At 37.9% G+C, this 12,866-nt stretch overlaps 1 protein-coding gene across 1 annotated transcript in view; it reads left to right on the plus strand.

Moving 5' to 3' along the window:
- The window catches only part of LOC124158586, a 194,289-nt gene that overhangs the window by 21,335 nt on the left and 160,088 nt on the right, over nt 1-12,866 (plus strand). Inside the window, exon 2 of the mRNA XM_046533747.1 lies at nt 458-489. Coding sequence (XP_046389703.1) covers nt 458-489 — 32 coding nt within the window. The remainder of the gene's footprint in view (nt 1-457; nt 490-12,866) is intronic.

A 12,866-nucleotide genomic window follows, 5' to 3' on the forward strand; every position in this document is an offset into this window, starting at 1 on the left:
GTTCTTATGTTGGTTGTTTATCATAACTGAAAAGCAGATTATTTTGTTACTGCCTAACTTCAAAATTTTTTGATTTATAACATTACGATAATTTCGTATAAAGTTATCTTTTCGGGACCGAGAAGTCATAGAATTTTAAGCTTGGTGATAATTCCTGATATCTCGTGCAATGCTGGTAGAAAGATACCAAGAATGTACTTCTGTGAGTTTCCTTGAAATAATTAACAATAATGTTGATTTCAGAGTGTATTCTCCGTAAGTTAACTCGCGAGGATAGCGGAACATACTGTTAACAAATAGGTTGTGTAATTGTGTTATTTAGGAGCCTCGACATTTCTCAAAAATACTAGCCCACTTGCTTGCATGTTGTTCTCTCACGCTGCGCAAAAAATCTCACAAATTTTCAAAATATTTTTATCCGTACCATGTTTCAAAAATATCTTCTTATCTTTTACAGGCTACTTCCAAGTACTGTGATGACGGCCACATGTAAGTATTTTAGATTAGATTCACACTATCACTATTTTTGGGCGGATTTTTGGCAATCTGTTTGTTTTTTAAGACTTATAGGTTTAAAGTTTCTACTGGAATGACTTAAAACCGCGTTTTACCCAGCGTTAAAATATACTATGACTCTTTATCCAGCGTTGATGAATTACTATGATTCTTTTCTCAAGGTTATGATGAGAGAATACTATTCACTAACAGCAAGAAGATAAATGCTGTAAAATTAAAATTTTTATATTATTAACTAAGATACTGTTTTGAAATGTTAAAATGCCGATTCATCTCACCATAGCCTAATGGGCCTTATAATATTGTAATAAGTACCTAAATTAATAATATAGATAAGAAAATTTTACAGAATTTACTTATTTATCGTTTCTGAATATTTATCGTTCATAGTAAGCTGTAATGCTGATTTTTGTGTGCTATTATTTTGTACTAATATTATTGTGCTGCATTCCTTCATTTTGTCCTTGCTATAGCTAGTTACATTAATTTATTGCTGGTTTTCTTAACAGTGTCCTTTTTCATTATGCCCCAAGCATGTATCATATTCATTTTGAATTGAGAAAAAAATCATGAAAATTTTCTATTGAGAGTTTACTTGCTTCGTACAATCTTCAAGTATTGATGATGTGATTTGGTTTTATTTTTTAATGAATTTAATTAATTAAAAATAATAATTTAATTAGATTTAGATGGCCGAGGTTATAATTATTGCAGCTGCACTCTTGTTGTGTGATCATTCGACCATTTCTGGGATTAAGGTCAGTTGTTGCAGCCGCGTGTGTTCTGAAGGAGAGGAATGACTTATCGCGTCGCCGCCCCGCTAATCCAGTCTCTCGCTGTTGCCACCCTTAATCCCCGGCGAAACCCCTGCGAGGGTTTATTCGCCAGGTCCAGGGGGCGGAACTAGTTTTCCTCACTGCGACCTTGGGCGTGAATCTTACCGAGACCTCATTTGGCGCGATAACAGTTGAGTCCCGGAATTCCAACGATATAATCCCCGAGGAAATTTTCGGTGACAAAGGTTCTTGAGCTATCATATTCATAACGATTGCACGTGCTACTGAACTTGTGCCCACCAGAAGCTAGTGTTTATTTACCATGATCCAATTAAGTATAAAATCCTGGGTATTACGCTATTTTTATGGATGAAAAAAGTATCTATCGAACATACCTGGTCTCTCTTAAGGATTTCTACTCTTTTGTGATCCTCTGGAACACGAGAAACCACACCATAAATACTCCGTATGAGTGAGGATCTATTATACACTGAGGATAAAAACTTGGATGTTTCAGCTGTGATCATTTGTTCAGTGTGAAATAAGTGAGTTACTAAGAATAAAGGGGAAAGTAACGTCTCTTCTATATTTAAATGTTTTTGTTAACACGACGAATGACTCAAATTATTACCTTGTGGAAGATGATTTAATCACCAATATCGCCTAATTTGGTCTTCCTAAATTTTCTATTTGAACAAATGTGAATTAAAGCATATGGTTTCAATTTTGCTCTTGACCTACAGCAAAATTAACTTATTCCTTAATGCATGAATAATTAATTTATACTCGTACAGTTATTATATAGGAGATGTTGGATTAAAATAATTGTTTTTGGTCAAAGACTTATTTTGGTATTTTTTAATGACTTTTGATCTGTTACCTGCTATGGTGCACTAGTTTTATTGCAAAACTAATGTTTTAGTTGTGATGAAAGTGAATTCCTTTTAGCTTGTCCATGAGTGTTTTGTTCTTTCATAATTGCTTTGTTGTGCTACGTCGAAAATTAATATTTGAGTTCAATATATATTTCAATCCATGCATATACTCATTCTGATCGTTGTATCTCTTTTTTTCGTCGCCTACTTTATTGATCAAACCCCAACATAAAGTGAAGCAAATGAAATTATCTCGGTTTTGCATGAATATGTTGATTAAATATTTAAAAAATATTCGCAGGAAATTATTGAGGTGTATTGTATTAATAATAGTGTAATTATTGTTGGTATTCATTTCCTTGAAACGTTTATAAAGCTCGAAAATTTACATATAAAGGGGAAATCCAACCTTTTTTTTACCGAAAGCCCTTTTACGGAGGCTTTCATGAACGTGATGCAGGGGAATCGGATTTCTTATGCGAGCGAAATGAAATGGACGGAAGGGCCGCCGGTCATCGTCACTTGACCTCGCTCGACTCGCTTCGGGTTAAAGAAGAGAAAGTTCTCAGTCACCTTCCCCCCCTTCCTCCCCTTTCCACTTTCTTCCCCCCCCCCACTCCTCCCCTAACACTCCGCACCTGACGGGAATGTTAGATGACCGCCTCTCCTGACCACTCGGAGTGAGCGAACGAAATTTCGGAGCGAGGTCACAGGTACGCCCATGATGCGTGACTCCCGGGTTACACAACCCTAGCGTAGGTAAATAAATGATGGACGGGTGACCCAGTAAGTTTTCCTTATTACACAATTACTTATACCACTTGGTTTTAACAGAGCGAGACCCGGGTTTCAATGAATTATCATCATCTTCAGGCGCAAACTATGATTTGTTTATCTTATTATTGTCACCTAGATACTTGATGAATTTTAAAACGGACGCCAGAATAGGGGAAAAGAATGGGTAGAGTTATTCTTTTACAAGAGTAAATCTACCCATCCCCTCAACCCACCCATATACCCCATACCAATAACTTACCGATTTCTAAGAGTTACTCTTATAAATGAATAACTCTACCCATCCTTTTCCCCTATTCTGGCGTCCGTATTAAAATTCATCAAGTAACTAGGTAGGTAACAATAATAGTGTAAACAAATCATACTTTGCGCCTGAAGATGATGACAATTCATAGAAACCCGGGTCGCGCTTTGTTAAAAATAAGTGGTATAAGTAATTTTGTGATATCCAGGAAAACTTATAATGGAATACCACAAAGTAAATCAAGAGTTATTTAATTTTGTGGGTGACCCAGTATCGCAGTAAACCCTGATAGTAGATGGTGAGGAGGAGAGAGAGAAGGGCACGGCAATCATAAAATTATCCTACTGTGGTATGATATTTGGAGGAATCGTGCGAAAATAACACAGAGAAATTAATTATTCAGTATGACCAGGATTCGAACCCTGTCCGTCGATATGGGCGTCTCGATGGTTTCACTGGCAAAAGCACACGACCGGAAATCCGAGATCTGGAAGCATTGACCGGTATCCGGGTTCGATTCCCGGTCAAGGTGAATGATTTTTTTTTCTCTGTGGAATTTTCGTACGTTTTGTGCATTGCAGGTGACTCCGTTAAGTTATCGCCGTGTCTAGTCCCGGTACGCTTCTTAAATTAACACGTTGAGTGCTACTTCAGTCATCGGTGAATGACACTTAGCTTTTCGTTCAGGCCGCGTCAGTCACCGGTGACTGACAATATAAAATATGATAATAAAGGTAAAAATTGAACATTTTTTCAGAAAACTTGAATGGATTTTTTTAAAACAAGGTAAACATAAAAATGAAAAAAGGAGCCTAACGCCTTCACTGAATGGCCGTATAAGCATCCCCTTTCCAACAGAAATACCTTCCACAATGGTAGGAAACGGAGACCCTAATACATTTAAAAATTTCAATCGAGTAAATTCTAATTTGCCAGTATTGCGCTTCGCATTGCTGTACCACGATACCTACGCGCATGGCCTGACGGGGAAGTCGCTATAAAACGGCGTGACACTCAGCGTGTTAAAATATTAAGAGGAGGTTACTGTCAGCTGAGGATTTTTACGCAATGAGGGTAGGATATGATGGGGAGGGTGGAGACGAGCTCGGAGTTGGGATCAGACTGTAAGGCTACTGCCGGGCCTAACGTTCTATCCGACCGACGGAGTGTTGTATTAGAGGTGCTCTTTACAAAGCACTTAATCAGAGAACTAAAAAATCTCTAAAGTGTCTGTAAAACATTCCATCCCCAGCGGGGTTGGATCCGAATCCGCAGGGTAGGAAGCCAACACTCTAGCCACCTCACCAATCTGATCCATCTATCTGATCCACCAATCTGATCTATCTTTAAAATCTAGATTGGCTAGGTACCTACTGGATTTCGTCATCCTAAGTCAGTGTGGAGACCTCGAACTCGCGAGAAAGAAAACCGGGTTTCAATATTTACTTCGAATATGTCAAGGATAAATTAAGTACTAGAAAATGTTACTTTTGATGTAAGGGTACTGTTTGCGTTTTATGAAAATGGGTCTCTTGCAAGATTTTAGAAGATTGCGTTTTCATCCTTGAATATAGGTGATCCACATATCAAACGTGTAAACGAATGTTGCCTGTACGAATTTCCGTAAGGGGCTCGAAATTATTAACTGAGTGTATTTCCAAATCCAAACATCCAACAATATCCTCGCGGCATCCCTCCCTTTTCATCATCTCGTTCGATCATACACGGATTATAAAGGTATGACAACGGATTTCGTCAGTCCTTAAATACCGTCTCTTAAGAAGGGTGTAGGATTTTATTATTTCTGTCTTCGACTGTAAATTAGACCCTTAAGCCGTGTCCCAATAGGCCATTTGGCTATGCCAATCCCAGGATTTGGGCATGGCGCCATCTTGGAAGGATGTTCCAACTCTTAGCCAGTGTAACGGGGGGAATTTGGGCAGCCGACTTGGCCGCCAGATTTGGGCATCGACGAGTGCATCCTTCTCCACACTTCTCCCATGATTCAAAGTGTGGAAAGCATCTTCAGGAAGAATTCAGAGGAAGGGTAACAAGGTGAAGTATTCGTTTGCAAGTAGTGGAGATATTTTGAGACTTTTTTGAGTAAATGGTTATTTTTGTTCTCTTTATAATAATTAAATAGCGTTAAACAGTGTATAAATTGGTGAAAACTAGAAAATAGAAGGCGGCGTTATTGGGCAGAGGCCGAAATTGGATTCAGAAAAAGTCGCAAATATTAAAATCATAATAATAATAATAATGGAACTACGAAATGCGGAAACTAATTTATGCATGTAAAATATAATAAGCTCAATTAAATTGGTTAAAAATCTAAATCGAAAACTTAGTAACGTTTTATAAGATAATTACGAAGTTAGTCGCTAACCGTATGGATTGACTATATAAACCTGGCCTTAAAATACAAAAGTGGAAAGTAAATTCGCAAAATATTAGAAAATTTAAAAATTACTTGGTTGAGAGAACGATTGAAATATTATAAACTAAAGAAAAGGAATGCACGCTAAACTTTCGAAACAAATTGAGGTACATACTACCTATTCAGGGACAATATTGAACTTAATCTACGAATTTAAGAGAATACTCCTACTCTACTATTAATAAAACAAAAATGTTCCCTAAGATACTAAAATCAAGATAATATTCTCTACTCCCAAATCCAAAACTCAAAATCACTTCCACATGTCAACAATGTGGCTTTTATTCTTCATTTGTTCCAATTATTCCCCATTTATCTTGTTTTTCATTGGCCTAGTGCTCAGCAGATGGCAGCACTTGCGCAAGGGTGTCCCACAGGGTTCCCACTCAACCGTGAAAACCTTAAAACAGTGAATAAGTCGTGAATTTCGTCTACCGTGAAAAAACCTGGAAAAGCCGTGAATTCCGTCATAAAACCTAAAAAAATCTCTCAAACTTGATTGTAGAACTACGATTAACATAGAAAGAAAAATCGATACGTCCACGCGTTTATCTCCACGCGTATATTGGAAGCGCAATTATTGGTCCGTGTGCCATTACAACACATTGATCTTGAGCCTGTGATTGGAAGACCGGTAAAAAAAGTGTTCATTTACCTTGGCGAAAAATCGGACACTTCTTCACTTCCCTGCCACCCTGATCCCTCCTTTTTCCCACTCACAACCTTTAGCCGGACCTTAATTTTGATGTCAATAGGTGACGTCATGAGAGATAACACTTTCATTGCTGCGTTTGCATTTACGGCGTCTGTCGCGTTTGATAAATTTTTAGTTAACGTGCTGCCGGTGATTGTTGCGTCATCAATATTTCTGCCTACAATGGCTTATCAGCAGCCCGTTAATTTGACGATATTTAGACCGTGAAAACCTGGAAAAAATCGTGAATTTTATAATTTATATTTAGTGTGAACACCGTCCCAGTTCATACTCCCTTCAGGTTAGCTCCCCAAATACACGGTGCCTTTTGGCTAACCAGTTTGGACACGCCTTTAGTCACTTCGGATCGGAAGAGCCGGCCGGCATCATCGGAAAATAGATTGGACACCCTTCATTGTAAAAATATCTGTAGGCAGTGTAGTTGCGTAATGATTAAATAATCTAGTTTTTTATTAGCCAGAATTTACTATCTCATGATGGTTTTGGCCAAACTCTGTCGGCACGTTTCATGGGAAAATGTTTTAGAAATTTCTGGCCCAAGATTGTGGGCATAAAAAATCACGAATAAGTTACAGAATAAAAATTCTCCAAAATTTAATCCTTTTATTTCAACCGCCGTCCAATATGAAATGAGTTGTAAATGAACACGAAAATGCACTTTGTAACCACCCAACTTTTACGGACGCATGAACCGATGATAGAACCTGTTCTAATTTGGTTCATTTATTCGTACATGTTCCATTCCGGTCCACCAAAATCGTTCCTGCATTCACACATGAACTCGTACGTGTTTTAATATACCATGCAACCAGGCCTAAAGCGAATTTAGTCAATTTCGATATTTCTGTGTACTTTCCATAGTGTCCCGCTTGTTTTTTCTCCGTTCCCATTTCATGCAGTAGCTATGGTTTCGTCTTATTGTTAAGGGGTTCCCCCCTCCCTTTCACACATACTGAGGGGGAGGGGTAGAGGAAGGAAGGTGGAGGGGGAGGGTGATGCTGCGGTCTCTGGTGGACGCGGCGCCAACTTCCACTCCATCCCTCACTCTCGCGTCCGCTGCTTTCCTTTGAAGCCGACTTTCCATGTGTATGCTTCTCACGCTCAGCTGCCCTCGGTAATGGGCCGTAATGCTTCGCGTTCCGTGTAAGCATGAAAGTACCCCGATTAGCCTACCTAAATTGACGCTTTCAACTTTTTATAAACGCTTCCCTGATGCTAAAAGTCAAAATTTAAAAAGGTTCCAGTTTTTTTTTACTGTTGCCCATTTCTCTATGATTTAATTCATTGTAGCCTGTTTCTATTGTTATTACCTGAAATATCATGATATTGGGCTCTAGGGGCTTTTCTATGTGGCACAATAAAATCATCAGTGCATTACAAAATAGCTAATGCATATGCGATTTCGCTAAAAACAATGAAGAAGACCTTTTCCAGATCATCTCCAATTTAGATAAAAATGAAATCTATGATTCTTTTTTTGTAACACAGCGTGCAGAGCTGTTACATAAAGTATGGATAATTTTTAGAGCTATTTTTCGTTGAAAAGTAATGATTTTTCTCATTTTTTCTTCCATTTTTGGTCTTTTTTATGACCTAATTTTGCTACAAATCATTGAATACGCTCACTTTAATTTGCGAAATATTGAGCAATCATATTGAGTGGAAAAACTAAACTTAATATTTAAAAAAATAATTTTGGGCGTATTTTGAAGTTTTGAAAGCCTGTTCACAAAGTACAAGATGTATCTAAGAAGTTTTTTTCGTCTAAACAATTTTAGTGTGCATGAAAAATGTATATTTTTTGGATGAAAAACATAGGGTAACTACTTTTCTAAGTTGTCTCCAAGTTTTTTGAGACACTTGTTGTAGCGATGGACCAACGTATATATCCATTCCTCAATAGTCGACAGCGCCGATGAATACACTCATCGCTGCGCAGGGTGCTTCATTTTGAAAAATTTTACATCTAGCTCATGCTTTAATTACAAATACAAGTGATATTCTGATGGTTCCGCGTCTGCAATAAAGGATGAATGATTTAAATTCTCATAACCGATCTGATGAGTATAACTTTGTGAACTTTGGTTTTGCAGATATCAGTAATCATTTTTTGCAACCCCCTCGAAAAAAAATCTTGGGATAACCGTGACAGCCTTAGGCAATAGAAATCTTGAAATATCAGGAAATTCGTCAGAATGCATAGTGAATAGGGATGTCAGTCAGATGCATAGTCAGAATGCATAGGGACGTGGTGAAAAGTCTGTTATCGCTATTTTTTCCATTTAATTTCAAATTAGATTAATTCAAAAATTGTAATAAAAAATTAGATTAGTAATACAGTGGTAAGCTCAGTGTACAAAATCGAATCAGTTATACGTTGATGACAGGCAAAACAAAAAAAATCGAATAAATAATTCGAATTCTTAATACACTCGTGCATGTTATTACAGAGAGCATTACCATGATAACACCTAGGACATCTCAAATAATAAAATGATGAAATTCAAAAATTAGATTAATAATATAGCGATAAACTCAATGTACAAAATCGAATAAGCTACCTTACGATGACAGGCAAAACAAAAAATGTAAAAAAAAGAAATGAAAAACTCTTTGTATACTTGGAATTCATAACACAGCCGTACATATTATTGCAGAGAGCACTGCTAGGATGACATTTAAGTATATGATTAATCATGTAAACCGTGAGGAAAAAGGTAGTTAAAGACAACGGTAATAATTACTAGTATATAGTCCAATACATTAATGTAAAATAGATATATTCTAAATGGGTCAATATGTGAAATAATGCCACAGCCAATCACCGCACCAGACCAAATGGATATTTTGGCGACGCTCTATTGAGCTTAATGATAACGAGCAGAGTATACATAAAGAATGCCTCAAATGACCGTGTTGCATGGAAAATGATGGCTTAAGCAATCTATTTCCCAGTCATTGAAAACGGTAACTAAAATTAATCGGTGGATTTTTACATGAAAAATGATCGTTTGATTCAGGCTTCATACCTAGTTACGTTGTGAATGGGGCTTACACCTGTGACTCACGTTATCTTTTAACCTTGTACCCTAAAAGGCAACTCTTCTCCTCGTTCGCATTCGGTCAAGAGCGGGTCAGTTCGGCCCTTTCAACAATCAGGGCGCCCCAGAGCAGTAGCGGCGGATTATCGAGCGACGAGTCAGTTCCGTAGGAGGTGGAGGAGGAAGCGGCGGGAGCCGATGTTTGTTTGTTTGTCGGGGTGGCACGCGCGTGTTAACTCGGTCGGCTCCCCTGCTCTTCCGTGCGGGACGTGGTGGCGCCGGCAACGACCTTGGAGGGCCCCTTGCCGTGTCAGTGTGTTTGGCCCCGTCGCACAGTGGGCAGAAAAATAAAAAAAGCCGGCCAAAAACTCAATGGCACTCAAAAATGATATTATGAGTGCGGTGCGGTAATTGAAATTTTGCGCAGTTGTTGTAAGTATATATTAGTGCAATATGATAGTGCATACTATTTGGAGGTTATTTTTTGTACGAAGTACATTTTTTTAAATAAATACTTGGTCTCGAAGTTGAAAATATTTCGCATAAATCGCCGCTAGTGAATTTTTTCTCTTGATTCACCGTATTAAAGCTTTGCTAAAACTCCTTTTGTGGAATTGCAATATAAAAAATCCACATTAGTTTTACACTGTTATTTTTCATTATTAACTATCAACTGTCATGACCTAATTGTTATATTCTTTATGGATACTAAAGAATGGCGAACCTTGAATCTCGTCAAATGTGTGTGTTTATTTGAGATAGTAAAAACATATCACCGAGATATTTGCATCATAGTGGTGTGCTGGAATCGGCTTCGCGGTGTAGATATTTTCTTCTTAATCAGTTTTTAGATTCATCAGACCCATCGCTTTATCGGGAATTTCGCTATTTTCATTTTTATCTCATACGCAGAACCCAAAAATAACGCAGAAAGATTTCGTGCTTTCCCGGCGAATAGACTCAGTGAGGAGTTGTCGGGATCGCCACCGGGTCAGGGACTGCATAACAGGCGACGTTTCGATGCCCGACTCGGCCGTCTTCCTCAGGGCTGCGAAGACGATGACCGAGTCGGGCATCGAAACGTCGGCAGTTATGCAGTTCCTGACCCGGTGGCGATCCCGAGGACTCTTCACTAACCCAAATATAACTGCTATTTTATTTAATTTATTCTGATTTGGAAATGAGAAATGTCCAAATTAAAATATACCATTTTGTATTTTTCAAACTATTTTGTATCCTTTTTATTTTGAGAGTTTAAGGCGTGGAGTATATACTTCGAGGGGAGGAAATAGAGGATCTGGATGGAGCCGAGCCCTGAGTGGGAGTAATAAGCGTGTTAAAGGTAGTAGTGTTAGGTATGTGAGGAAGGGGAAGAAAATATTAGGATATGATATAGAATGAAAGGGAAAGATATATTTATCGCTGGAACATTGTTAATTTTAATGGATAGTCCGTCTCATCTGCCATATAAATAGACGCAATGATCTAATGAAAATTATCATTGAAGAGCTGGTGGAGAGGAATTTGTTAATCGTTAGGAAAATTGAATTGGGATATCCAATTTGGGGAGGGGATTGTGCACTTAATACTGACACAGGTAGAGAGAGTGTGTAAATCTCACGCTGTAATCTTCAAAAATCTCACGGTATCTTCAGTTGAGCCTTGTTTATAAAAACTGAATATTTGAACTCTAAAACCTTCGAACTAAACACTAGTCGAAATCACTGCGGGCTCCTGTTTAATTCACAAAGTGCTCCTTGTAAATTTTATTTAACCGGTAGAATACTTCGCTTGTAATTTGTGCCTTACTTCGTCCATCGTGAGGCAGTGAACTGACGAGTGATACTGAGATAGCGTAAATCTTACGCTGTCTTCTTCAAGTTTCTCGGTACATTAATGAGACCCTTGTTAATAATAGCTGAATATTCCAACTCTAAAACACATGCATAAATCGTTTCAGGCTTGACTTGGTGGAAGTGCGATATTTCTATTATAAAAACTGCAAATGGTAATTTCCACACTTCGATAGAAAACTCAACTACCGACCACGGTTTTGACATTCTATGACATATTTTTCAAGGATGGGTTTTCTTATTTTTCAGGATGATTTTCCAGAGCTACTGTAATTGCACAAATTCAATGAATAGGATAATTTTTAATTTGTTGACGAGCTCAATTTATAAACAATTACCCTAGAATTTAGTAAAAACTAAAAAAATAAACACTTTACATGAGTATAAAACCGTTTCAGGCTTGATGTGGTGGAATTTCGATACATCCATGATAAAAACTTCAAATCTTCACTCTATCTATCAATCTTTCATCACTTTTAATACATCAATCAACTGCCACTACTACAGTAGTTGAATTTTGTATTAAAATTTGGAAATTACCATTTCTAACACGATTAGCAGTGTCCGGCGATATCTTGTGGAAATGTTTGATATCCATGAGAATAAATTATAAATAAAATAAAAACGAGACGTAGTGTCATTATCAGGAAACTTGATAATGACACTTCGAAACCGGGTCAGTATTTAAATAAAATTGTGTGGAAGTTTGCTGAAATGGCTGAAATTTCTAGTTTTTATCGTGGATCTAAAACCTATACCTTTATTCTAGTCAAGAGCACTGCAGATTCCTGTTTTATTCGCAAAATGCTCTATGCAAATTTAATTCAACCGTTTAAATAATTATTTGCACCTTACCTCATCCCTAGCGTCACGTCCACTTTCGTGCATATTGCTTCACTCGTCCGCCCTTGTCATCCCTTGAAACTTCCCCGTCCAAACAGCACGCTTGAGGGAGGGGAACGACCTTCGCGTTTTCCGGCAGAATGCGCCACTTTAGCCCGCGCGTGAGGGGAAAGGGTAACAGGGTGTGGGGGGAGTTGGTCTTGGAAGGGTTGCCGTGGGATCGCGTCCTGATCCTGTCTCGTTTGAATAATCCTCCATTTGCTGTGGGACGCCCCGCTTCGATTGATACCACACACGCTCTTGCCCATGGGTGGGATAATGGAATTTCGAATGGTTGGCAAGGCGTCAATAACTGGTCAAAGTATTTATTTCATAATTTTTTAAATTGTATCTCTTTCGTAAAATTTTGAGTATTGTGATCTCCTACTTGCGACCCTTCGGTTGTAATTCTATCTTGCGTTTTTTGACTTCGTAAATGAATATGGTTTATTTATTCTCAGCATACATTTCGTAAGTTTTTTTTCGCAATAGACCTCACTCCCCTTTTTCCAATGAGTTCACAGTTTACCTTTACCAGCCGTTTTAAGTAAGAAGTGGAGCCAAACTCACTGCATCATAACTTCCCTTAGCTTAGCGTAACTATCCAGTCGATAACTCAAAACAAGTGTATTTTGGTACACAACAACTTGTATTGGCGTAGATGTTTTTTAGAATAACTATCATTTGAGCAAGATTAAATTTATCTAGAAATTTATCTTTAGCAAGGAAGAT

Source organism: Ischnura elegans, chromosome 5 (assembly GCF_921293095.1).
Source record: "Ischnura elegans chromosome 5, ioIscEleg1.1, whole genome shotgun sequence".
Taxonomy (NCBI): domain Eukaryota; kingdom Metazoa; phylum Arthropoda; class Insecta; order Odonata; family Coenagrionidae; genus Ischnura; species Ischnura elegans.